We start from the raw sequence: 26,488 nt of genomic DNA on the forward strand, positions 1-26,488 counted from the left end.
CTGTGTCCTAGTACCTGGCACATAATGAGGCCCAGTGATCTGCCATATGTGAGCTGGGGTAATCTGTCCTCTGCGCTTCCAGGGACTGTTGTGAAGGTTAAATAAAATGACGTTAGGTACCTGCCTGTTCAGTGACGGTTACTGTTCTTGCTGCCTCAAAGTCAACTGAAGGGCAGCAGGCCCAAGTTTGCTTCCTGTCTTCCTCTTAAGAGCTCTTCTCTAAAATTACAAAGCGCAGGCTGGGATTACACAGCCCTTGGGGTCAGGGGTCTTGGGGTCAGGCTGTGGGGCAATAAACGAGAAAGCGGGAACCTCTAACCCGCGCCCTTGTTTTCTTGGTCCCCTCGACAGCCCGAGGCCCCGCCCACCCCGCCCTGACGGGCGCCCGGCGGAACTACAGCCCCCATGATGCAGCGGGAATCCCGAGGCTTGAGTCATGGGCTTGGGACGCCCAGGCAGTGAACGAGCCCGCTTGAGACGCCTCTCCGGGCGCTGAGCCGGCAGACCCACTGGCCCGTAGAGAGTGATAGGGTCTAACCGCCCGAGCTCGGAGTCCTCCGACTGACCAGGGCCAGGGCGGTGAACGTGCGGCGGCTGGTGACGTGAGAGTCCTCCCTCCTCCTCCCGCCCCTCTCGGGGTGGCGCCGTCTGGTGACGTTGGGGGTATGATGGCCGCCGCGAGGCCGGGAAGGTGAAGGTGAGAGGGCGAGCGCGCCAGAAGGGTGGGGACCCGCCCGGCCCAACCCTGCGAATCCTGAGTAGCCCGGCGGGGACCGATGGGACGCTGGAACCCCGGGGGCTCTGGATCCGGGCAGGCGGGCGTCCCACGCCCCGGCCTCGCTGCGGGGCCCTCCGCGGCCCTGCGAGCAGGGGGCGGGACGCGGGTGTCGGGACTGGGGGTGGGGTTCCCTGAGGTTCCTCGTCTCCCCCGCCTTCCCATCCTTCGCGGCCACTTTCCACCCCAGGCCTTTCGCCTTTTCGTATGCAGTCTTCTGTATATGCCAGCATTTACTCAGCATGTAAGTGCCCAAGTGCACCGCTAGAGCCCCCTGCCTTCTCCCACTTTGGGCACTTACTGCACTCCTGTGCTGTCACCTATTTGTTGTTTGACTTCTCACTTGAAGGTAAGCCCCTTGAGGGCAGGTACTGTTTTACCCATCCCTAACTTCAGCGCCTAGCAACACGCAGGAGGCACACAGAAGGTGCCGAATAATTAGCTATTTGGCTACATGAAGCCAAAACTGCCCATCATCTGTTTGTAATCCTTCATTGCCCTGTTCATTTCTCTTTCTTTTCTCCTCCCAGAAAGGCCTCTGATTATCCCTCTTCCCACCTGCAAGGGTGGAGTAAGGCAGCTCCACGAAGTTAAAAACAAGTGTGCTTTGGAGTCAAAGGGAGGTGGTATCTCAGTTTCTAGCTTGGCCACTTAACTAGAAGTCCATAAATCTTTTAAATATTCCAAGCTTCTGTTTGCTCCATAGAACTGAAAATTAAGTGAGGTATTTTACAGCATCTAGCACACATAGCCTTTCAGTAAGTTCTACTTCTCTTCCTCACGCCTACCCTCCCATCTCTAGTCCTGAGTTCCACAGTCCTCAAGCCCAGTCTTTGTCCTGTTCTGTTACCTCCTGTCCTCGCACCTCTCTGGACGTGCCTTTAGCAAGCTCCTGCACCTCACCAGCACGTGGCTGACCGCATGTTTGTGCGTACCCAGGATTGTCCCCACCTGTGTATTGTGTTTTTCTCCAGGGCACTTCCCTCCCATACCATTGCCTAATGCGGGCAATGACTAAGCTTCCCTCAGGGATGAGTTTGTTTGGCTTTAAAAACTGATTAAACATGTTTTGTGCACCTTTTTTTTTTTTTTTTTTTTTAATTTGCTGCTTGTTGACATGTTCCTTTTCCTTTCCAAAAAGTTGGAATTGGTGGAGTCAACACAGTCAGTAGCCAACCTCAATCTGAGGGACCCGACAGAGGAGAACTCAGATTCTTTTCGTCTTTTTGACTCCAGCCATGCCCATGATGCCCAACCTGTGAAGGTCTCTCACCATCCAAAAAGTAAGTGGTGGCTGTGACATCTGGCACCCTGGATCTGGGTTGAATGGAAAGGGGTGTGCTCTGCTGGCCATCCAGTGGCACGTGTCTTGGATGGGGTCGTCATTGCACAGAGCTGGAGTTTTCCAGTCTGTGTTGAAAAAAAAACTGTATGTCCTTTCTGCTTCCATGGAGGATTTCACTGGTGGTGGAGAGAGCCTGTTTAAAGGTTGACAGTTCAGAAAGTGGCTGGAATCTTTGGGCTCCCTGAAGAATTAGGCTCTGTCTCCCTTGTTCTCTGCTATGCTGGCTCCTCCCTACCCCTCTCTGCTCAGCAGAGACTGGCTCCTTATCACAGCTCTTCTGAGAGTCTTCTCTGCTTCCTTTACCCTGTATACTCTTTTGTTTCAATTTCTCAGCTTCTCCTCTGTTCCAGTTGTGCCAGCAGACGATCCGTGGACCTATTTTATTTTCCCTGCTAGGAGTTGCTGTGCATAAAACTGGGTAAGGAGGTGGTGTGGATTCAGGGACTGTGCTTGGGATCCAAACACACCATGCAGTGAATTTTGCTACTGCTGTTCCCACATGGAAGACGCCTCATACTCCTCAACCAATAGCCTAGGTTGAGGCCAAGCTTTTTTTTTTTCTTCGGTTTAGAATTGGGTTTGGTTCTGGTCTTAGGTTAATACCTGTTAATACTGTGCCCCTAGCACTTTCTTGGGGTGGGAGAGAGGGAGAGTGCCAGGATGAATGAGGCTTTCCCCAAAGTATGTTCCTCAGGATTTTAAAAACTGTTACATGGAAGAGGAGTTTCTCTAGATACATTTGTGAAATGCTGCACTAAATGCAGTTAAGCTAATAACTGTACAGTTAAGCTAGTAACTTTCCAAAGTCTTTGCTTTGGTCATGTGCTCTGATGGAGGCAGAGCATGGTATATAGTGTTTTTAAAAATTTTTTCTACTCTGGAATCCTTTTTACCTGGAGCATTGGGTGTACTACATTTTTGTGGACCGCACTTTGGGAAATGCTTCTGTAAACTATGTGAAAGCCTGACTTGAAGAGCACTTTGTGGCTGTCACAACAGCTTGAAGCATGCCACGTAATGTCCAGCTGATATTAGAACTGTAACCCAGCTGTGCCTGGGGGACTGGCCCCACATGCTTGCTGTGAGCCCTGCAGTGAAGTAGGGACTATCAGGGTTTCCCAGAGGAGACACAGGAACCCAGCTGCTTCCTACCACCCAGTGAGGGTAGGAAGCCAATAGGCAAAGCCCCAAGATAGTGGGGGGCCCTGTCTTGGCTTGTGTGTGTGTATTCTGCCATTTTGGTCCATCGGTGCATATATGTATGTCCAGCTTGCTCTTTGAAGGATCAAATCCTGGAATATGAAAGGTTTGTTCAACTGTCTTCGTTCCCTGAGCTCCAAACACTAAGAAACAGATGATTTGCCAGAAGCTGCTTTTTAAGAAAAAGGTAGATTTGGGTATTCCAGGGATGGAAGGGTAAGAAGACACTCCCATTAAGGGGCCTTCACTAACTCATCCATGTTTGTCAAGTCATGGAGGAGAAAAGTAGAAATGGAAATAGGTCACGACTCTTAATCAGACTGTCTTTTCTGGAAGCTCATTGACTAGATGAAGAGACAGTGTGATTAAAAAACCAAAAGTCTGGTAAGGTCGCACGTCCTCCTTGGAGATGCCAAGGAAGGCTTCACGGGGGTAGGGGTGACACTAGAGTTGGGTCTAGAAGGACAATAGGAATGTGCCAAATGGGTGAAGCAGCAACCCAAATATAGAACCTCAGCTTGGTAGTTCACCGAGCCAGAGAAATCAGACCGTTTGGATGGGTTGGAGGTGGGATCCCTGAGAAAGGGTGGGGGCATGCTGCTGCAGGCCAGAGAATGGTGAGAGCAGCTCAGCTCCTGGACTGGCTCAACTCTGAGCAGATCTTACAACCTTGAACCACTAAGCTTTGACTAACGTGCCTGCCTTTGAATCTTACACTTAACTGAACACTAACACTTTTGGTTTCATATCCTTTGGGCTTGCATACAATGAACCAGAACTCAAAAGCATATGCTTCTAGACAGGGAACTTTCTCCTGCAAGCAAGTCACTTCTGGGGCTGGGCACCGCTGATCCTCAAGCCCTGAATAGACCTGTTTACTGGATTCCGCATGGCAGTGGTGGGAGAGCCCTGGGTGTGTTGGTGGGGTTGTCTCCACCCTTCCCCGAAGGCTGGGTGTTCACCTCACCGGAATGTAGGAAAGGGGTGTGCTGGGCAAGAACGCTCTAGTCATCTCCCCGGTGGTGACAGTTATCAGGGGGACTCAAGGGTGGGGCTTCGCGTGGGATCTTGGTGGAGTTTATTTTGTCGTTGCCGTATAACACATGAAACTACCTTTTAAGTTTGTACTGTGTCCTCTTGGGTCTTCTCAGTCTGTGTGGCATCACACTTGTCATACACATGAAGAATTCAACGCTCTGGGGTAAAGTAACCTGTCCAAGTTTATGTGGCCCAGAAAGGGTACGATTTGAACCCAGCTCTGTCTGATTCCAGAATCTCATCCACCGGCTGTATCCTGCCCCATCCTGGACCCCTTCTCTTCTCCTTTCGATGCTTTCCTCTTTTTGCACTCAACGCGTTTCTCTGAGAGTCTTACCTGCTGGGCCACGCCAAGCCTGATTTTGGCGCATTCTAATGCTTTGGAGGAGCCAGTGGTGTTTCCCTCCCAGTTTGCCTTCTCAGAGTTCTTTTGCCTCAGAAGTCCCTGACGCTTGACCTCCACGCTAAGAAAATCTCACAGTTGTGGCGGTTTACTGAGGAGAGAGGTAGAAATGGACATACAGTTACTTGTCTCTCCTGTCTCTCTAGAGATCGGTACAGAGTAATGTGTAGGTTTAGGTGAAACGTGTGTGGTTCGATACTTCCCTGTGTGTCTCTCTGCCCACTCTTTGGGATGATTAGATCCCAAGAGCCAGTTTTCAGTTGTTGGGCATGTTCTCTAGATGGTCTTTCTGCTTCTCAGGGACTTGTTCAGTACCCTTTGGCACCCTTGGGAAGTTTCTCATGTGTGTTCACCCATGAGCCTCCTCAGTTCGTAGAAACAGTTGAGTGCCGGGTGCCATCTCAGGCAGAGAGCTGACGGTGCTGTGATGGGGGCGGCTGGGGAGGGGGTGGCCCACAAGAATTTGCTGGGTGTTGGAGCCGTAGAACCAGGCACACTCAGCTGTGCACACTCCTCCTTATGCTTGGAGGGGCCTTTGTCCTTTGACATCCAGGCTCCAAGGGCTGTGCTGGGGATGTAGCTCTGTGCATGGTGGGAACTCAGGAGCAGCGTGACCAGAGATTCCCAGCCATATCCGGGTGCCACCTTCTCTAGTCTGTCTGCCTCTTTGGGCTTTGACCGAAGATCTCTAGGACTTTGGAGTTAAGCTTCACAGACCTAAAATATTATTGGTACTTGAACAAATATAGGCTATAAAAATGTGTGTGTGATCGACCGCGAGAGAACTACCTGCCCCCAAAACAGACTGCTGCGAAACAGGTGTTCATAGTGCTTATCACAGAATGGTGGGGTTATGGATTTTTCCTTCGGTTTCCGCATTTTCTGTAGTGCACACATTTATAATGAAAGAGACCAATAAATGTTTCTAAGTAAACAGTAGAAGTAAACCTGTCACTTGACCATCACCCTTTTCCACTCCCGACCACCACGAAAAGTAAAAACAAAAAAAATCTGTTAAGAATTAGGGCACTGTGACCTGGACAGCAGGGTGGCCAGGGGGGCCCGGTAGGGGTCATGGACCTTGAGCATCACTTTGCTTTCACTGCTTTGAATTCAGTGCTTTTTCTCAGGTGGGTGATGTGTAGGAAAGAATTGAGATTTCTGTCACACTTTTCTGCCTTAAGGCTGAGAGGATGGCTTCTCGTGTGTCCCTTCATGATTCCTGCCTGACTGTCTGAGGTGGGGCGGGCAGGGCCTGCCACCGGTCAGTAGGTGAGGATCAGCCAGCCCAAGGCTTCAGCTCAGGGTCCTGGCTCCAGCTGAGTGCCCACACCATGTCACAGGGAAACTGCCCACATGTCCTCAGCGGTCCCTTCATCCTCTTGAGGACACTGGCTCTTATGTTGCCATCCCTGATCTAGTCCTGGAGGGCCTGTGTTCTTGATGGCCCCCAGAGCTAGCCCCAGACCACCCAGTGTGCCCTGCCATGGCCCTAGCAGAACGTCCGAGCCGGGCGTTCCTAGGTTACTCACCTTGTCTTCTTTTGCAGCGCGATGTCCCTGCTTTTCTCTCGGTGCAACTCCATCATCACAGTCAAGAAGGACAAGAGACACATGGCTGAGGTGAATGCTTCCCCACTCAAGCACTTTGTCACTGCCAAGAAGAAGATCAATGGCATTTTTGAGCAACTGGGGGCCTACATCCAGGAGAGTGCCACCTTCCTTGAAGGTGAGACAGGCAGCCTGCTCATCTGGGCCTACTCCTCTACCAGCTTCCACATTTAGGTGGGAGGATTTGGGGGTGGGGAGTTAAAGCCTGGCTTTTGGGGAGCTCATGCCCAGATAGATTGTCACCTTCATTAGTGTTCTGCTCTTGGAATCATGTGGAATTGGGCTCTAGGGAGATGGGGCCAGGAAAACAAGGGACCTCTCATTTAGAAATTCTGCGTATTCTGTGTCATTGAATCATGAGGGGTCGGTGAATCCTCCCCGTGTGTAGAAGACAGGCAGATTGAGGTTTTGAGAATTGCTCAATACCTTTCAGTGACAACAGCAGTGCTTTACCAGGTATCTTTGACTCCTGAGCCCAGGTGTTTTCTTTGGCCTGGTTCTGGTCGCCATTTATACCAGGCCCTGTGTGGGTTTTGGTTGTCCCTGACCAGAGTGTTCTTTCTCTGATATTTATAGTCAGCGGGATTATGGATAGGAAACTTGTGTCACTGGCACCTTTTCACTAGTGACTAATTTGAGCCCAGCCTCTCGTCCCTGCTCGATCAGCAGAGGAGGAAGGGTTCCCAGGGCCCCACTCAGTCAATGCCCAACCCCAGCCTCTGGCTTTCTCAGGCTCCCCCTCTAGAAGGCACACATTGCCTCCTGTGTCTGGGATTGTCAGCAAAGACCCAGGAGCTGAGTCTTCCTGCCCTTGGTTTCCTTGTTTGTGAAAGAGGTGCTCAAGCGAGACCAGGGCTTTTTAAATTCTGGTCCGCAAAACTCTCGATGTTCAGTGGAAATGCCCCAGGGACATACTTCACCTTCTGCTTTCCACTAGAGAGGCTTGACTTCTGGTTGGTTGGTTTACTGACAGGCTGCTTCTTACGGCTGCCTTTATAAAAAGGGACGATTTCCAGTACTCTTGGTCTGAATGTTTGTGTCCCCCCCAGAATCACATGTTGGAATCCTAAGACCCAGTGTGATGGGGTTGGGAGGTGGGGCCTTCCGGAGGTGATTAGGTCGTGAGGAGGGAGCGCTCATGAATGAGATTAGTGCCCTTATAAAAGAGACCCCACAGAACTCCCTAGCCCCCTTTTGCCACATGAGGATACAGTGAGAAGTCTGTGTGACCTGGGAGAGGAGCCTCCCCCCACTAGGCTAGCACCCTGATCTGAGACTTGCAGCCACAGAACTGGGAGCAGTACATTTCTGTTTGTATGAGCCACCCGGTGTGTGGTATTTCATTAGAGCAGGCTGAGCAAACAAAGACTGAGAATGGACTCGCTATGCCTACCCCTAGCATGGTGCTTGATGCAGGAGAAGGCGTTCCCTGCGTATTTGTTAATTTAAAAATCTGAATTCTAAAGTTACAAGATTGGCAGTTGAAATTATTCCAGTTCATTACCCATTTATTTGGCAGTAGCTCAGGTGCTCCTGGCACTGTGCATGCAGAGATGGGGCGGACCGGCCACTCCTCCCAGAGCCCAGGCTAACCATTGGTGATGCTCTGAGCGACTTCCTTAGGTGGTGCTGTGGATGGACATGTGCTTAGTCAAGGTGTTTATGTGCTGGCATTAGGAATGGGTGTTTGATTCCTTTTGTTGTGGGACTTTTAGGCCTCTCCTATTGGTGGGCTGGAGGGGAAAGAGCTGGAGTGCTCCTGAGGAGTGTTTGGGGCCACCCTGGCTAGGGGAGGGTGTGGTGACTGCCTTGGGACTGGACTCTTATAAAGACTTGTCAGTCCACTGGCTGTTTCTTTTATTTTTTATTTATTTACTTTTATAAAATATTTTATTTATCTATTTGAGATAGAGAAAGAGAACATAAGAGGGGGAGAAGGGGCAGAGGGAGCGGGAGAAGCAGGCTCCCTGCTGAGCAGGGAGCCCGATGCGGGGCTCGATCCCGGGACCCCGGGATCGTGACCTGAGCCGAAGGCAGATGCTTAACCGACTGAGCCACCCAGGCGTCCCTGGCTGTTTTCTCTTAAATGTGGCCACACGCCTGAGAGCCCAACTTCCAGGTACGTTCCTGAGGCAACACCCATGTGCCTCCATGTGAGGGAGGAATGACGATGGGTCTGAGGCTGGGGTGACCGGTGGACCTGGGAGGCCGTGTTGGTTTGGTCACTTCCCTTCATGGCATGTTGTCAGCCCAGTGGGTCACAAGTATCCCAGTCTGCCTGGGCTGCCATGACAAATATCACACACTAGGTAGCTTATAAACAACAGAAACTGATTTGTCGCAGTCCTGGAGGCTGGGAAGTCCAAAATCAGGGCACCAGCGGATTCGGTGTCCAGCGAGGGCGAGCTTCCTGGACTACTGTCTTTTCTCTGGAACATCCCTGGTAGCCGCATGGCAGAGGGAGTTAGCTGTCTGGGTCTCTGATACCGACGCTGACCCCAGTCGTGAGGGCTGCACGCATCCTGACCGTCACACGCTGAGGGCATAAACAGTCCGTTGTGGCCAGCCTGTGCCGAGGGGCCAGTCACCCATGTCCTCGGGCTGGCCTTCCTGCCGCAAGTACTAGATGGGATGGGGCTCCATTGCTCCCATCATTTCTTGTCCGTCTGCCTGTCAAGGCCACTGGGAAAAAAGCAGTGAGGTGATCCCAGTACCTGCTGGCTTAGCAAACATCGTACACCTGCCGAGTGCTGGGACCAGGCAGTTTGGCTCTCACATGGGAGATGATGCGGGTGAGCTGGACAGTTCCACCATGGTGAGGTGAGTGCTAGGGTTGGAGAAGTAAGGGTGCTTTGTGAGCACAAACAAGGGACCCAACTCCAAGTTGCGGGGGAGTTGGGGAAGGCTTCTGGGGGCTGTGCAGTCCATGCTAGGCTCAAGGCTAAATGGGAGGGAGCCAGAGTCCCCCAAGGCAGTGCATCCGTGCAGGGAGGGGTTGGGGTGCACGGAGCAGAGCCCAGAGTAATGGGGAGGCAGCGAGGCGAGGTGGGGACGTGGTGAGGTGCCGTGTGAGATGGGGCTGGCAAGAGGCCCGGCCAGAGCAGTAGCCAGGCGGATCAGGAAGGGCCTTGTGAAGGTCCGTGGGCTCCCAGTCCTGGTTCTGCCATTTGCTAAGTGTGTGGCGGGGAAACGACAAGGACTGAGTGAGACCGTGTTCGGAAGGCGATCAGAACAGTGCCTGGTAGGTAGTGAAAACTGTGTTTGTTCAGTGAAATGCATAGAGGTGATGGCAGTGATATCCGAGTGTTCGCTTTCTGTAGTTCTTTTTAAGATTTTATTTATTAGAAAGAGAGCGCAAGAATGAGCAGGGAAGTGGCAGAGGGAGAGAGGCCTGAGCAAGCTCCCTGCTGAGCAAGGAGCCCGATGTGGGGCTCAATCCTAGGACCGTGGATCACGACCCAAGCCGAAGGCAGACGCTTAACTGATGGAGCCACCCAGGTGCCTCTGTATTTTGTTCATTTAATCCTTGCAACAGTTGTAGGAGGTAGGCACTGCTATTCTCTTTGTTTTAAGAGTCAGGGGACTGACACTCTGGAAGGTTCATTTGCCTGAAGTCACAAAGCTGGGAAGAAGGGAGAAGCAGCACTTCCCTCGTACTGGAACCCAGGCAGCCTTGCTTCCAAGCCTTGTTCTGAACTGCTAGGCTGCAGCGCCACGGTGGGATCCAGCCTCCGGCAGGCGATGACACAAAACCACGGTGGTAGACTCTGTCCCCCGCAGACTTGTGACCGTGAACCTGCCTTGACCATGCGGTGACTCCCTTTCAATCTCCACCTCCAGACACTCACAGGAATGCAGAACTGGACCCTGTTACAACAGAAGAACAGGTTCTGGACGTCAAAGGCTACCTGTCCAAAGTGAGGGGCATCAGCGAGGTGCTGGCCCGGCGGCACATGAAAGTGGCTTTTTTTGGCCGGTGAGTCTGTGAAGCCCTCACACCTTCTTCCTGGCCAGGAGGGAGGGGGACACTCGTGCGGTCTCCCCGTCTGAGCACCCCAGGTGGGGAGCAGCCGGCATGCCTCAGAGCGCATGGCTCTCCTCCTTTTTCAATTCTTAGCCGTGGTAAAATACCCATAACGGGGAAGTTCATGGTCATAATCACTGTTAAGTCTACAGTCCTGTAGTGTTTAGTACGTTCACATTGTTGTGCGACCATCGCCAGCATCCATCTCTAGAACTTCTTTGTCTTGCAAAACTGAACTCTGTCCCCATTAAACAGTAACTCCCTGTTCTCCTCCCCAATCCCCCAACTCCTTCCTGGCCTCTGGCAGTCACCATTCTGCTTTCTGTCTCTGTGAGTTTGACTCTTCTAGGGACCTCAAGTAAGTGGAATCATACGGTATTTGTCCTTTTGTGACTGACTTCTTCCACTTAGCATCATGTCCTCAAGGTTCATCTCTGTTGTGGCATGCCTCAGGATGGCCTTCCTTTTTAAGGCTGGATGATATTCCATTGTACATATAGACTTGGTTATCCCTTCATCCATAATGAACACTTGGGTTGCTTTTACTTTTTGGCTGTTGCGAATCATGCTACGTGAACATGGGTGTACAAATATCTGTTTGAGACCTTACTTAGAGTTCTAGGTATATGCACAGAAGTAGATTTCCTAGATCATATGGTAATTCTGTTTGTAACTTTTTGAGGAGCCACCATGTTGTCCCTAGCGACTGAACCATCTTACGTCCCTACCGGCAGTGCACAGCGGTTGTAGTTCCTCCATATCCTCTTAACACTTGTTTCTCTTTCTTTGGTAACAGGCATCCTGATGGGTGTACGGTGGGATCGCATTGGGGCTTGGTTTGCATTTCCCTGTTAATTAAGTGATGTTGAGCATCTTTTCTTGTGCTTGTTGGCCATTTGTATATCTTCTTTGGAGAAATGTCTGTTCAAGTCCTTTGCCCATTTTAGATTGGGTTGTTTGTGGGTTTTTTTGTTGAGTTGTAGGAGTTCTGTGTATATTCCAGATATTAATCTCTTACCAGGTGTGTCATTTGTAATTATTTTCTTCCATTCCGTGGGTTGCCTTTTTACTCTGTTGACTGTGTCCTTTGATGCGCAGAAGTGTTTCATTTTGATGTAGTCCCATTTATTTATTTATACTTTTGTGCCTGTACTTTTGGTGTCATGTCCAAGAATTTGCCACATCCAATATCGAGGCTTTTCCTCTGTTTTCTTCCAAGAGTCTTACAGTTTTAGCCATCAGATCTCCTTGTTACACTTGGAAGTCTCGTAGATACTAGAGGTCTGGAGTGTTTCCCCGCACCCCTGAGCAGTTCCACAGTTCTCAGCAGACCCTGGGTATCCTGCAGGTGGAACTTAGCTCTGACACGGTCTACCTGGAGGGATCATCACATCCTGTAGGTTAAGGGGGCCCGGTCCCACAAGACTGGCCTCATTTCAGATGATGTTGGGAAACCTGAGTTTCTGCCCCACTGGCGGTAGAATGGACTTTCCCGTGACTCCGCCTCAAGTTTGATTAATTTGCTAGAGCGGCTCACAAAGTGGGGGACACAATGACTTAACGTTTACTGGTTTGGTATAAAAGATACAGAAGAACAACCCGATGAAGATGTACACAGGGTGAGGTCCAGAAGTACCACCCTCCAGGTGTGTGGATGCCTTCATCAACCCTGACGCTCATCAAACCTCCTTGTTCAGGGCTTTTTATGGAGTTGAATCCACAGCCTCTTTTCCCTGAAGTGGGTGGGTGGGGCTGAAAGTTCCAATCCTCTCATCATTTGGTCTTTCTGGTGAGCAGCCCATTTTGAGACTATCTAGGGACCCCACCCTGGATCCTCTCATCAGCATAGACAGAAGTGCTCGAAAGGGGCTCCTGTGAATGACAAAAGACACTCCCATCACTTAGGAAATTCCAAGGATTTTAGGAGCTCAGTTCTAGGAACTGGAGATAAAAAAAACTAGTCAAATACATTTCTTATTTTATCACAGTACCTTTAAAAAGGTTAAAGTCTGATGTAGGGAAAAGGCACCTGGACAGGTTGGGTGCTATACACACAGCAGTCATCTGAGGACTAGGTGCTCTGCCTTGAGTCCTGCCCCTAATGACCTGTGAGGGAGAGAGGGCAGGGGGAGGGGCAGAGAGAGAGAGAGAATATCTTAAGCAGAGTCCACACTTAACTGACCAAGCCACCCAGGTGCCCCTAGCCAAGAGGATTTTAAAGGGCTGAGGGTCGTTCATCAGTGAGAAGGTATAGGGCCTCTAACATTTCCTGATTCTGAGTAGATATGGTTGTGCCTGTTTACAGCTTTCAGTGCTCAAGGGCTGTGCAAGGGGTCGAATCCCTGTTCTGTGACTTGTCAGGGCTTTCTATTCTCTCTCTAGAAAGGAATGTAAGACTTCTCGATAACACAAAGAGGGTCAGTCAGTCAGTGACACGCACTTAGGAACCTCTGTTAAAGGTCCCCATGCTAGTTATGAAGATCAAGGGGACCCTAACCTCCGGTGTGGCCCTCCACTCCTAGGGACTGTCATTTCTTCATCCTCATCTCAGAGATGTGACCCTCACCTCACCGGAATGTGGGAAAGGGGTGTGCTGGGCAAGAACACGCTAGCCATCTCCCCGGTGGTGACAGTTATCAGGGGGACTGAAGGTGGGGCGTCGCGTGGGAAGAGGAGCGCGAGGGGAGGAAGCAGCAAATGGGCCTTTTGTGGAAAGCCAGGGACATTGGGGTCATTCAGCTGAGGTCACTTAGACTAAGGAAGACCGCCCCGGTGGGGAGCCGCCGGTTTCCAGTAGAAGCAGCGGGGGTTATCCCTCGGAGGTAGACAGGTGGTCTCCGTGGTGATGCTGGTCAGCGGTGGGCATACTCAAGGGCCGGTTAAGGGTCTGCTCGTGGGTAGGCTTGCCGTGATGAGCTGGGAGCACATCATGGGTACAGGCCAGAGGCATTTGTCCATCCAGTCTCATAAACACCGAGCGCACACTCTGCCTGTCTGGGTACCTGTGCCCCCACAGAGAAGGAGACTTGGGGCTTCCTGGCCGGCAGCCTCACTGTGGGAGCCTGAAACGCAGGTGTGGGGAGCTTCCCCGATGGTTGGTATCCCCTCACAGGACGAGCAATGGCAAGAGCACCGTGATCAATGCTATGCTCTGGGACAAGGTTCTGCCCTCTGGGATCGGCCACACCACCAACTGCTTCCTGCGGGTCGAGGGCACAGACGGCCACGAGGCCTTCCTGCTCACAGAGGGCTCGGAGGAGAAGCGCAGCGTCAAGGTGAGGGGGCTGTGGCAGGGACCGTTCCAGCTGCAGCCTGTGCGCTCGGCTTTCAGCCCTGAGCGTGCTGGTGGCCTTAGAGCTTAGACCAACCGGGATGTCCCTTGTGAGCGGACCGTCAGCACCTCAAGGGAGAGGGCAGTGCCCCCGTGGGGGTAGATGGGAAGCCCTGTTGGAGCTGAGCCGTCAAGGAGATGCCAGAGCTTCGGGGAGGGTCGGGAGTCAGGAGGCTCCAGGTCCTTGTGGAATGCCAAGCAGGCCCGCCGGCCTCTCTTTGCCATGAAGCGAGCCTGTGCCTCATTTCCTGAGCGGCTGCTTGAGAGCGATTCCCGCATTGGCTCTGGGATTCTGAATCAGCAGCTAGCGGCTAGTCCGTGTTTATTTTTCTGAGAGCCATTTGCATTCCTCTTTGGGGCTAGATGCTGCTTTTGGGTCATAAAGAACTCATCGGTGCAGAATAACCACAGCTTTAGGATGACATCCAAGAAAGAAGCTTTAAAAGGGGAGTGAAGAACAGTGGTTTCTTACTGCAACTCCCTGCTCTTGGCTTTTCCGTGTGAAAAGAGAGAAGACGGGGTCGCACGCAGGGCAGGCCGCAGCGTTGGGCCACCGCAGCCTTCTGCTCGGTGAACCTTCCTCAGCCCTGACCTCTCTTTCTTTCCCTCCTGCCCTGTCAGACTGTGAACCAGCTGGCCCATGCCCTTCACCAGGACGAGCAGCTACATGCTGGCAGCCTGGTGAGTGTGATGTGGCCCAACTCCAAGTGTCCGCTTCTGAAGGATGACCTCGTGCTGATGGACAGGTGAGAGGGAGGGGCCTCCCTTGGAGGTCCAAACTGGGCAGTCTTCAGGTTTCTGGTTCGGCGTCATCCAGGCCAGTGTCCCCCGGGGCCTGTCGTTGCTCTGCTTAGGTAGACCACCTTTCAGACTGGCTCAGCCAAATCCCCCTGTCTCCTGGATTTCCCAGGGGCCGGTTACTGTGTCCGTTGGCGTCAGTGCCCCGGAGAGGTCCCAGTGATGGTCTGTAAAGAGGGATGGGGGGGACGCCCAAAAGTGAAGGAGGGTCTCAGCCTCGACCCAATGTTGGTGCATGTGTTAGGGGTGGAAGCTGGCGGTGGTGGGGTCCGTGTGGTATTTAATGTTCTCGAAGGACCACTTTGGGGACAGGTTATAACTATCTTGGAAAGTATGTACGGTGCTTTAGTGCTTATGGGACTCACGTGCATGTAAAATTTTACCTTAACTGTTATCCCCAAAGTGAAATTACAAATCGTTGTTTTTATAAAAGTGACACAGGGATGGAACAAAACACATATTTTCAGACAATCAAGAAGCGTATGAAGTGAAAACTAAACATCATCTGGTAAAGGCCAGGCCCACTTTCTCTCAGATCTGTAACTACTTCTTCCTTTGCCTGGCTGCCTCAGGTCTGTGTAAAACAGGAAGAACAGAGCCCCTGGTCTGGGTGCCTGATGATAGTTTGCCTCTGTCTCCTCTAGCCCTGGCATCGATGTCACCACGGAGCTGGACAGCTGGATTGACAAGTTTTGCCTGGACGCTGATGTGTTTGTGCTGGTGGCCAACTCGGAGTCTACGCTGATGCAGACGGTAACCCCTCTTCCACCTCTTCCTGTACCCCTAGAACCCAGCTGAGCGGGAAGGGGGGCTTGCGGCTGACAGGGCCTTGGCCGACACCACCCCTCCTATACTGAGGTCTTTCCCCCATCAGGAGAAGCAGTTCTTCCACAAGGTCAGTGAGCGCCTGTCCCGCCCGAACATCTTCATCCTGAACAACCGCTGGGACGCGTCTGCTTCGGAGCCTGAGTACATGGAAGAGGTTGGTGGCTCTTTATTCGTCAGTTTGGGGAGTGCCACCCTGTGTGTCTACCCAGGGCCTCTTTGTGGGCTCCCGGTCCACATCAGGCCTGTGACACAGTTCATCACCGGAGGTTTCCCAAGTGTTCCTCCGAGGGCTCTGAGAGCACTCTTCACTTCCCCCGTCCGCCCCCCCCCCCCCCCCCCGCCCTGCTCCCTCTACTCTTCAGAAGGCTGTTGTCCAGGTCGGAACAGCGTCCCCACCGCATCAGCTGCGTCCTTGTTTGAGGCTAGTGCTCGCTTCAGTTCATAAAGAATTAATCATTATAGAACAGGCTCAGCTTTTGGAAGCCATCCAGGAAAGAAGCTTAAAGGAGGAGCGGAGAAGAATTGATCCTTGCTGACAATTCATAATTCTTTGCTTGTTCTGCATGAAAGGAAAGAGAAAGGAGTAGTAAATGGGTAACATGGGATGGCGAAGTGCGCAGCGAGCAGGCTGACGCTGGGCAGTGTGACTGGGAAGCTCCTTGCCTGTGATGTGGATGTAACAGTTGTTGAAAAGAAGAAATCTGCTAACATTGAGGAAAGCACTTGGCAGTAGAACCCTAGGATTTGTAGGATTTCAGAGCTAGAAGGGATTTTCCAGTCACTCATTTTATTATATTTACTTATTTATTTATTTTTAAAGATCTTATTTATTTGACAGAGAGAGAGCATGAGCAGGGGGAGCAGCATAGGGAGCTGCAGGGGAGAGGGAGGAGCAGACTCCCCACCGAGCAGGGAGCCCGACACAGGGTTCGATTCCAGGACCCCGGGATCATGACCTGAGCCAAAGGCAGACGCCTAACCGACTGAGCCACCCGGGTGCCCCTGGGTCACTCATTTTATAAACAAGGCCCTGGGAGGACTCGGCTTGGCAGGATAGAGCCCAGGTTTAGATTTATTTCTTGGCTCCTGCCTTCCTTTCCTTCTGGGGCGCCAAAGTGAGACACTGTGCTGGTTCTAATAAGAGGCAGTTTGGGCCATGTTTAAGCATTTATTTTTTTAATTTTAAGGAAAAATTTTATTTTATTTTAGAGCATGAGTGGGGGGAGGGGCAGAGGGAGAGGGAGAATCCCAAGCTGACTCCATGCTGAATGCGGAGCCTGACATGGGGCTCGATCCCAGGACCCTGAGATCATGACCTGAGCTGAAATCCAGAGTTGGATGCTTAGCCAACTGAGCCACCCGGGCATCCTACATCTTTAAGCATTTCTGCTTGTATGTGCATAAAAGAGCTGTGGCAGCCTATACCTCAAGAAACCCCCATCTTGTTGGTTTTGGGGAGCTTGGTGGCTAGAGAACAGTGATGGTGGGAGAGGAGTTCTTTGTGTGTGTGTGTGCGTGTGTGTGTTTGCACCTCGGGGATACTGAACCATGTGACTATATTACCTGTTCTTTAGAAGAGAGGTGGTTGGGGGCTGTGGGCTCCATCAGGAGGGGCCCACCGGCATCCCACCTGGTCACACCCGTCTGCTTGGGCTTCAGGTGCGGCGGCAGCACATGGAACGTTGTACCAGCTTCCTGGTGGATGAGCTGGGCGTGGTGGATCGAGGCCAGGCTGGAGACCGCATCTTCTTTGTGTCTGCCAAGGAGGCGCTCAACGCCAGGATCCAGAAGGCCCAGGGCATGCCTGAAGGAGGTAACTTGGAACAAACTCCCTTCTTCCTTTTCCCGGCTGTGTGAGACAATTGGTTTGTGCTAAGTCAGCCGGTAGAAGATAGTTCTGAGAATGAGGTGGTAAGAAGAGCCATGAGGGAGAGTGTTAAGCCCAGTGCCTGGTCACATTGGCTTTGGGGGATTTCACCATTTTCCTCTGCTGTGCAGTTATTTCCCAACTCACGTGGTGCAATTCTCCTAGGGGGTGCTCTTGCAGAAGGCTTTCAAGTGCGGATGTTTGAGTTTCAGAATTTTGAGAGACGATTTGAGGTGAGCCCTTTGATTCCGGTATCTGGTTATTTTGTGGACCAGCCATGTCCCTGGCAGTGAATGCCAGAGCCTCACCTGTGGCTGGTGGGCCCTGGTGGCCCCTGCCTCCCTCAGCACCTCTTGTCGGTTCCAGGAGTGCATCTCCCAGTCTGCGGTAAAGACCAAATTTGAGCAGCACACAGTCCGGGCCAAGCAGATTGCCGAGGCGGTTCGTTTCATCATGGATTCCCTGCACATCGCGGCACAGGAGCAGCGGTGAGAACCCGCGACCGTGTGCCCCGGGCGCAGTGCTGGGGAATGGTCACCCCCCCACGCCTGCGGACGTGCTGGCAGAGCTGAGTGTCGGGGATGCCCCCAGGCCCAGTTAGATCCACGTGGAGTAGCCTGGGGGGGACGGCCGTTGGGTGTCTGGTTGTCCTCTGTGGTCTGTACGGTGGTCTCCTGAAACGCTGCCCACAAGCCCATGTTGGAGGCCTGGGCCTAACAGCACACCGAGCACTGCAGCATTTCTCAGAGCTTGAAGCAGGACATGTTTTTTTGTTTTTAAAGGTTTTATTTTATTTTAAGTAAGTTCTACACCCAACGTGGGACTTGAACTCATAGCCCCGAGAATAAGAGTGGCATGCTCCACTGACTGAGCCAGCCAGGCGCCCCCAAATACCTTTCTTCTTCTTCTTCTTCTTTTTTTGTTTTTTAAGATTTACTTATTTTAGGGGGGACAGAGGGAGAGAAAGAAAGAACCTCAGGCAGACTTCTGGCTGAGTGCTGGGCCTGACTCGGGGCTCAGACTCAGGACCCGGAGACCATGACCTGAGCTAAAATCTGGAGTCAGATGCTCAGTTGACTGAGCCACCCAGGCACCCTGCCCAGGACACATATATATATGTACATATACATACATACATACATACATATATATATATTTTTTTCTATTTATTTATTTAATTTATTTATTTATTATTTATTATTTATTTATTTTTATTTTAATTTTTTAAAAATATTTATTTGACAGAGAGCACGAGCGAGAGCAGGAACACAAGCAGGGGGAGTGGGAGAGGGAGAAGCAGGCTTCCCGCCGAGCAGGGAGCCCGATGCGGGGCTCGATCCCAGGACCCTGGGATCATGACCTGAGCCGAAGGCAGATGCTTAACAACTGAGCCACCCAGGCGTCCCATGTTTTTTTAAAAATAACCTTTTTTTAATAGAAATTTATAAGGAAAATAATAGAGAATAATATAAAAACATCTTGATTCCTTCAGCATTTGTTTTATGTTATCTTAAAGTTGAAATAAAAAAACCATTACGTACTCTTTGATTCTTCAGCCCCTGCCCCACTGTCATCCTGCCCATTCCTCAGAGGCAACCACAACCACGAATTTGGTGTGTAGCTGTCATCCTTTAAAAAGTACTTTCACATAGGTCCTGAAGAATATGTAATGTTGCTTTAAATACAGGGACGTCATATCGGGACTGCCCGGGTTAGTGCACCTCGTGTTTGTTTCTGCTCAGCACTGGTGTCACCCCCTACCCTGTTGATAACGTAGAGTTGGAGTTTGGGACTATGAACTACCATTGAGTATTCCCTTGGGAACATACATCATTTTCCCATGGATTTTTTAAAGTTTTTGTTTATTTAAGTGCTCTCTGTACCCAGCATGGGGCTCGAATGCACAACCCCTAGCTCAAGCGTTGGAAGCTCCACTGACTGAGTCAGCCAGGCACCCCTCCGGGGTTGATCTTTAGATTCCATTATTTTCCCATTGCAAACCCTGCTGCAGGGGACACCAGTTTACGGTCCCCTTGTGTACATTTGTAAGAGTCTGTCTGGGATTAACTCCTGGAGGTACAACTCTTCCATCTTGGGGTGTGTGCATTTTCAGTTTTACCCTGTTTTCCTCTGTTGCTCTCTGAAACAGCTGAATGAGCTCCCAGTCCCACCAGCAGTGCGTTGCTGGGACTCGGCGCTCCCTGAGCTTTGCCAACACTTCAGACTTGCTGATTTTTGTCAGGCTTCTGCCTGCGTAGAGTAGAACCTCTTTTTAATTTCATTGCCCCGATGACTAGTGAGGCTGAGTTCTTTGTTTTTCTCTGTGAATGGGCAGAACTTTTTCTAAGCCCCCTGAAAGCAGCCTCCCTGCCCCGCCACCACCCCTTCCGGGGTGGAAGACCCAAGAGTCCGTGGCTGGCAGCTGGGAGGGGGGAGAACGCGTCTCTCCGCATGTGCGTGGTACTGCTGGGGCCACCACCGGGGCACACGCAGGCCTTCCGGTGTCCCCTCGCTCCTCCGCTGGGTTGGGCGGGGACCCGCTCTTGAAACCGGTGGGTGCTCTCTCAGGGTTTACTGCCTGGAAATGCGGGAGGAGCGGCAAGAGCGGCTGGGGTTTATTGACAAGCAGTTGGAGCTCCTGGCGCAGGACTACAAACTGCGCATTAAGCAGATCACGGAGGAGGTGGAGAGGCAGGTAAGGAGCGGGAGGGCGCACCCCGGGGAGATCAGGTCTCCAAGTCGCATCCCAGGTGCCGGGAAGGTGAAAGAGCACACGTCCTCATCCTGGCGGTTTCTCCGCCTCCTGGAGGGAGCTGTGGCCCTGACTCGAGCGCACAGTGCTCCCCCCCCCACCACCTGGGGCCCCCTGGGCCAGCCCCCATCCTCCGGGCCTCTCCTCGGGCCTCTCCTCCGCATCTCGGGTGAGCGTTTGCCCGCCCCTCTGTCATAGCCCTTCTCCCTCAGAAGGTTTCCCGCCGCAAGTGAGCCAAGGAGACTGCGGGCTCGTGGGGGGGCCGGTGCGGTCTGTGAGCGTCGCGTAGCCTCTCCTGACACTGCAGGATGGAAGCGGGCTCGCCCTCCGTACCTAATGGTGCGCCCCGTCCCGCAGGTGTCCACCGCCATGGCGGAAGAGATCAGACGCCTCTCGGTGCTGGTGGACGAATACCAGATGGATTTCCACCCTTCCCCGGTGGTCCTCAAGGTCTACAAGAACGTGAGTTGTCAGTGGCAGGTGTTCTGCTCTCACCCCCATCCCTTTTGGCTGCAGGGTGGAGTAGCCCACGTGGGACAGTGGTGCAGCCCCTGCTGGTCTGTGTCCAGGCCCCTCAGCCAGGGGGCAGGACCCGGGCTTCACTCAGCGTTCCGCGGTCACCTGCGGGTGCGGGCTCACCAGCCTCAGGTTGGTCCCCAGAAGGAGCTCCCGACCGTGGTGCTGCTTCTCTTAAGCTCTCCCTTCCACTTGCAGGAACTGCACCGCCATATAGAGGAAGGACTGGGTCGGAATATGTCCGACCGCTGTTCCACGGCCATCACCAACTCCCTGCAGACCATGCAGCAGGACATGATAGGTCAGTGCTGCGGGGGGCTTCACGGTGCCAGAGGTCCACTTTGGAGGCCCGTCCACAGAAATAACGGCCTTTCCTGGTCTGTCACCTTTGATGATGAGTTAGCTCAAGACCCTCAGGTTCTTGGGGTGTGTTGTGCCTTCATTCCACACACAGACTCCGGAAGCCGTCTTGGGTGATCCCACGGGACTGTCCCAGGCCGAGGGTTTGGCCTGTCCTGAGATTCACACGGGGCATAAATATCAGCAGGTGTGGCGCCCCGGTCCACAGACCCCTGGGGAGCGCTGGCCTGCCTGTCTGGGAGAGGGACTTGCAGCCCCACGGGCCCCATGGGCTCACTCCTGCCGAACCGTCAGCATGAGCCTCGGCAGCGGCCGGCACGGCCTCCATGTGCGGCACGGGGCCGAACTGATGGGCCTTCTCATCTCTGCTCCTGACAGATGGTTTGAAACCCCTCCTTCCTGCATCTGTGCGGAGTCAGATAGACATGCTGGTCCCTCGGCAGTGCTTCTCCCTCAGCTATGACCTGAACTGTGACAAGCTGTGTGCTGACTTTCAGGAGGACATCGAGTTCCATTTTTCCCTCGGCTGGACCATGCTGGTGAATAGGTTCCTGGGCCCCAAGAATAGCCGCCGGGCCTTGATGGGCTACAATGACCAGGCAAGCAGCGTCCCTGACCCACGGGCCTCGGTAGAGGCCCTTCTGCACCCTGCCTGCAGACACCTGGGCCGGGCTGACGGGCCTTTCTTGCGGTAACAGCCGTGGCACGTCTGCTGCCAGCCACACAGCACACCGCGGTTCCAGGTTTTTGCCACAAATCTGTCGTATGTTACCCTAAGCACTGATAATTGTGAAATTTAAAACGTTAGCTGAACTTTTTCTCTTATATTAAAATAAGCGTTTATTAAATATAGAAGTTTTAAGTGTACCCATATGGCACCATTTCACAATTTAGATTTTAAACCACTCCCGTCCATTCCACTTGAATTACTGTGTGTACTGTTCCTGGTGCGCATCCCACACTTGGTGGGACGGCCAGTGCTTACATTTTGTGGGGTCCCCTAGTGCTCCCCTTGGGGCTGGCATATCTGTTACGAAGCCTAAATTTTTCCTGGCTGCACGCAAAGCTCATTTGTTGTTGCTGTTGTTTTTGTTTTTTGGTTTTTTGCCTTTTGGAAATTGCAGAGCCACGCTGTGAGCCTGTTCCCGGGCTCCCCGAGGGTTCTGTGGAATGAGAGACTTGCCACACTCTTCTCACCCCGCTCATTGTCTCTCTTCAGGTGCAGCGCCCCATGCCTCTGACGCCAGCCAACCCCAGCATGCCCCCGCTGCCGCAGGGCTCCCTCACCCAGGAAGAGCTCATGGTTTCCATGGTCACCGGCCTGGCCTCCCTGACGTCCAGGACTTCCATGGGCATTCTCGTTGTTGGAGGCGTGGTCAGTGACAAGCCCTGCCCGGGGAAGGCTGGGGGCAGGTGGGCGGGCAGGTGGGGGCCAAGGGGCACGGTCCTGGCGGGGGTCCCTGCATTGGCCCCATAGTGTGTCATGGTGGGCACGCCGGTGGTTTCACGGCCACCAGCGACTGTTCACTGTGGTCGCATGGGGAGCGGTGCGCAGCCTGAGCCTAAGCTTCATCGTGTATTCGTTGACTTCTTTTAAGTCTCGCTCCACTAACATGGGGTTTAGACAACAGCAGTCCCGTCTTACAGAGGAGGAACATCTTGTTGGCTTGCCAAAGACATAGAGTTAGGATTGGAACTCTGATCTCAAGGCCATGTTTGGCCCCACTGGGGCCCATACTACACGATGGGCAGAGAAGAGGCCTGAGAAATGGACAAAGCTGGGTTCTAGATAGGTGGGTGTGGCCAGGTGCTTCTCGTTTGTAGGTGAGGAGGCTGAGAGCAAAACCTGCAAGGGTTTAAGACAAAGAGCCCAGGCTGGGCCTTGAACCCTTGTCTGTCTATCTCCTGGTTTTCTTGCCCTTCCCACCCCAGGGCCTGAGATCACAGGGTGCCTTCCTGATAACTAGGGTGCTCCCCACGTCCTGACCCAAGATAACAGTGCAGCCAGATTAGGTAATACATTGAGTTTTCCTGACATCGCGGCCTCATTTTCTCGGTTGAGGTCTTTCGAGCTATACAGGGGTTGCAGATGTGACGATAACAGAACTGCCAGGAGTCGTCCTTGGCGTGGAGGGCTGCGGGGGTGCAAATCTGAGGCCCCTTGTCTTCCCTCTCTGGACGTGGTGCATGCTGTGCTGCTTTATTCATAGACAGTGACCGGACAGAGGGTCATTAGTTCAGATGCTGAGACTTGATGGTCATGAGACCGTCTTAATACCCCATTTTACCCAAACAACGCTGTGAGTTGGGTGGAGGCCATTATGCCTCTTTTGGGAAGAATGGGTGTAAAGAAACTTGCCCGAGTTGCAGGCAGGCAGGCAGCACTGAAGCCTTGATTTCTAGCTCCATGTCCAGTGCTCTTTGACCATAACCACACTGCCTTGAACCCCAACGTATTACAGACCAGACCAACAGGAACCATTAACCAGGGAACGAAATGCAGAATTCTACTTGTCAGTGCCATTGGAATGGAATGTCACTGTGGAGCATGCCCACATTCATTTTTAGGAATTCTGAGTGTCTGGGTCTATGCTTCTCATCTTAACACCACCTTCCTTTTCTCCCCACGTCCATTGCACAAGTTAGGTCATGTGGCCAACACTCAGTTACCCTTGTTTCCGAACTGGGATCCTTGGGCAAGTCTGGCGGTGACAGCCAAGAGGAGGGGCAGTGGGATGGCAGAGAGTCTGCGTCGGCTCATCAGTGTGCCTCTGCAGGTGTGGAAGGCAGTGGGCTGGCGGCTCATCGCCCTCTCCTTTGGGCTCTATGGCCTCCTGTATGTCTACGAGCGTCTGACCTGGACCACCAAGGCCAAGGAGAGGGCCTTCAAGCGCCAGTTTGTAGAGTATGCCAGCGAGAAGCTACAGCTCATCATCAGCTACACTGGCTCCAACTGCAGCCACCAAGTCCAGCAGTGAGTGTCCTCATCCGTGCTGAGGGGCCAGCGCCGGCGCCTGTGGCCCAGGACTTCCCTCTAGCTTCCCTTTGGACCTGGCCTGGAAACCGCTGGGTCCCGAGCATCATCTGCCACTGGCCTTCAGCTGTGCCATGCCGGCTTTGAGACCAGGGACGGGGAGAGGGGTCTTTCCAGGGACACCTTATGTCCTGGGCTGGGACCACGTAGGCCTCTGTTCCCCTAAGGAGGGGAGGGTGTGGGAAGACGAAGACGAGGGCCGTTACTTGTAGCATTTATTAAAGGTTGCCTTGAAGGGCTTGGTTTGTAGGCAGAGCTTTGAAATGCTAAGCCACAGGCCTGTCTTCCTGGCATAGCTTTGGGCAGCTGGGGCTGGATTGCTTGGCTTGGCTGGTGGATGGGAGTACTGGCCGGCCTGCCTTATATCGCTGCGTGGCGGGCCCCTTGCTAGGCACTTGGCACCTCATTTCTCATTTCCTCTGTGACCCCTTTGAAGTAGACGTAGTTTGTATTGGCATCTCCTTTATTCAAATGGGTAAACTGAGACTGGAGGAGTTGTCCCTTTTCCCCTGCCACTGGGTGATTAGCGGCAGAGCCAGGATCTGAATCCTGGCCCGTTGTGCCCAAGCCAGGGTGCTCCCGGCTCGCTCCCTGTGGTGATGCTGAGTGGGTGGTGGCTGTGACGTCCACGGCCTTGGCAGGGGGCGGGCAGGATTGTGCCACGCCGCGCTGGCGCTGGCCAGAGCTACCGGCGGCTGACACACGGGCTGCGCTGCGCTCGGTAGGATTTAGCCAGCGACGGTGTTCCGCCTCTCTCTCCCCCAGGGAGCTGTCTGGGACCTTTGCTCATCTGTGCCAGCAAGTCGATGTCACTCGGGAGAACCTGGAGCAGGAAATTGCCGCCATGAACAAGAAAATTGAAGTTCTCGATTCACTTCAGAGCAAAGCAAAACTGCTCAGGTGAGGTCGGCCCGGGTGCTTGGAGGTGGTGGGCTCTGGTGTGCGGCGCGGGCGCGTCTGTGGCTTGGGTGTGGACACGAACCTCCCTCGTGTGTGAGAGGTTAGATGGTGTGCCGCCAGAGCTTCAACGAGATGTAGGGCCCCGGCGTCCAGATGCTTGCAGTCAGGGCTGTGCTGATGGTGGAGGAACCAAGGCGTATGCTTCTCCTTAGCGGCCCGTGGCTGGCACTTGAGCCCTCGGCATCCCTCCAGGCTCATGTGACCCATTTCCTTTTTCTAAAAGGAAGTTAAGTAATTTGTCTGGGGTCCCATAGGAGATGGCCAGGCCAGGAGTAGAAGAATCCAGGCGTGCGTGGTCCTAGCAGTCTGTGATACTCTGCACATTGATTATCTTTCATTGTCTACTGTGTGCTGGGGACTCTGGGCTAGACCTGCCACACGCTTTACTCCATTTCTCTCTCAGCCCAGGGAAGGGGGCAGGTCAGCATTTTTACCCACAGGAGAGCGGGATAGGCAGCTGGTGGCTGGCAGGGCCCGCGTTGGCGCCCAGATCCATGTGGGGTCCCTGTTGAAAGTCAGAGCTTCCGTCCGTGCTTCACTGGAGAGGATGATTCTAAGGAGCCAGAGACCTGGGTTCTGGCCCAGGCCCTCATGTTTGGAGAGGTCACGGAGCTTTCTTAGGTCTCGTTGTTTTCATCTGTAAGACGGAGCAGGATTTCATGACAGAGCCACAGAGCTGAACCTAAAAGCACTGTGCAAAGGTCCCTGGCCCGCTCAGCCCGAGATAACATCTGCACATGGGGACCCTGTGCTTCCTGCCCCCGCCGCTGACGTCAGTGCCAGCCCCCTTGGTGACAAGTGGACTTTCCCTCCCTGACAGTGCAGATGCACCCTCCCCGCCCACCAGCCTGGCTCAGGCCTCCTCTAGGGACACGTGGAACATCTCATGGGGGGCGTGTGTGGTGGAGTGTGTCTCTCCTGCTCATCACCAATGGGGACGGGGGGAACCCGTAAGGGCTATGTATCCAGCAACCCAGCCCCTCACCTACAGGCAGGAAAACCAAGTTCCGGACAGTTCGGGGACTTGCCTCTGGTCAGGGGAAGCCAGCATAGGGCTTGAAGGTCAGAAAAGCCCGACTTTTGGCTTCACCATGACGGTGTGACTGAAGGAAGTTATGGGACCTCTCCGGGCCTCTTCTCCTTATCTGTGGAGTGGGGGTGATCAGAGGAGTAAACGAAGCTACATGTTAAACGTCCTTAGAACAGCGCTTGGCCTGTCACACTATCGCCTGTGACCAGCTCTGAGTGCTACAAAAGAACCATTTCTCTGCAGGAATAAAGCCGGTTGGTTGGACAGCGAGCTCAACATGTTCACGCACCAGTACCTGCAGCCCAGCAGATAGTGGGCCGCCGCGAGCCGGAGCCCGCGTGGGGAAGGGCGGTGCCGCCAGCCGTGTGGGCCTCCCACCAGGGCCACGCATAGCTCCTGCCCGTGGCCGCCACCGTGAGAGCGAAAGCACCCCCGTCTCATACCATTTTGAGCCCCTAATCGCTAGTGTTTTTTTTTTCCCCCTTTGCCTGCTGTTGCAGGAAGATCTGGCTCGTACCCCTAAAGGAGACTTTTTAAACGGTGATTGTGGATAGCATGGTACCAAGGAGTCGAGTCTTTGCTTTGTCGGGTGCACTTGATTGAAACTCATTTGAGTG

At 53.1% G+C, this 26,488-nt stretch overlaps 1 protein-coding gene across 1 annotated transcript; it reads left to right on the forward strand.

Annotated features, from left to right (window-relative positions):
* Positions 1–426: 426 nt before the first annotated feature.
* LOC148161256 (mitofusin-2) lies at positions 427–26,432 on the forward strand. The gene is made up of 19 exons (XM_088020838.1): positions 427–697; positions 1,917–2,058; positions 6,311–6,489; positions 10,212–10,347; positions 13,508–13,670; positions 14,348–14,472; positions 15,169–15,277; positions 15,399–15,506; positions 17,012–17,165; positions 17,385–17,452; positions 17,586–17,707; positions 19,788–19,914; positions 20,329–20,433; positions 20,686–20,788; positions 21,226–21,446; positions 22,067–22,222; positions 23,625–23,821; positions 24,647–24,781; positions 26,115–26,432. The coding sequence occupies exons 3-19, from the start codon at positions 6,315–6,317 to the stop codon at positions 26,182–26,184; spliced, it is 2,274 nt and encodes a 757-aa protein (XP_087876964.1). The 5' UTR covers positions 427–697; positions 1,917–2,058; positions 6,311–6,314; the 3' UTR covers positions 26,185–26,432.
* The last annotated feature ends 56 nt before the right edge of the window (positions 26,433–26,488 follow it).

This window comes from Eumetopias jubatus, unplaced genomic scaffold, assembly GCF_037043125.1.
Source record: "Eumetopias jubatus isolate StellerSeaLion01/CBP00866 unplaced genomic scaffold, mEumJub1_p1.0 scaffold_320, whole genome shotgun sequence".
Classification (NCBI taxonomy): domain Eukaryota; kingdom Metazoa; phylum Chordata; class Mammalia; order Carnivora; family Otariidae; genus Eumetopias; species Eumetopias jubatus.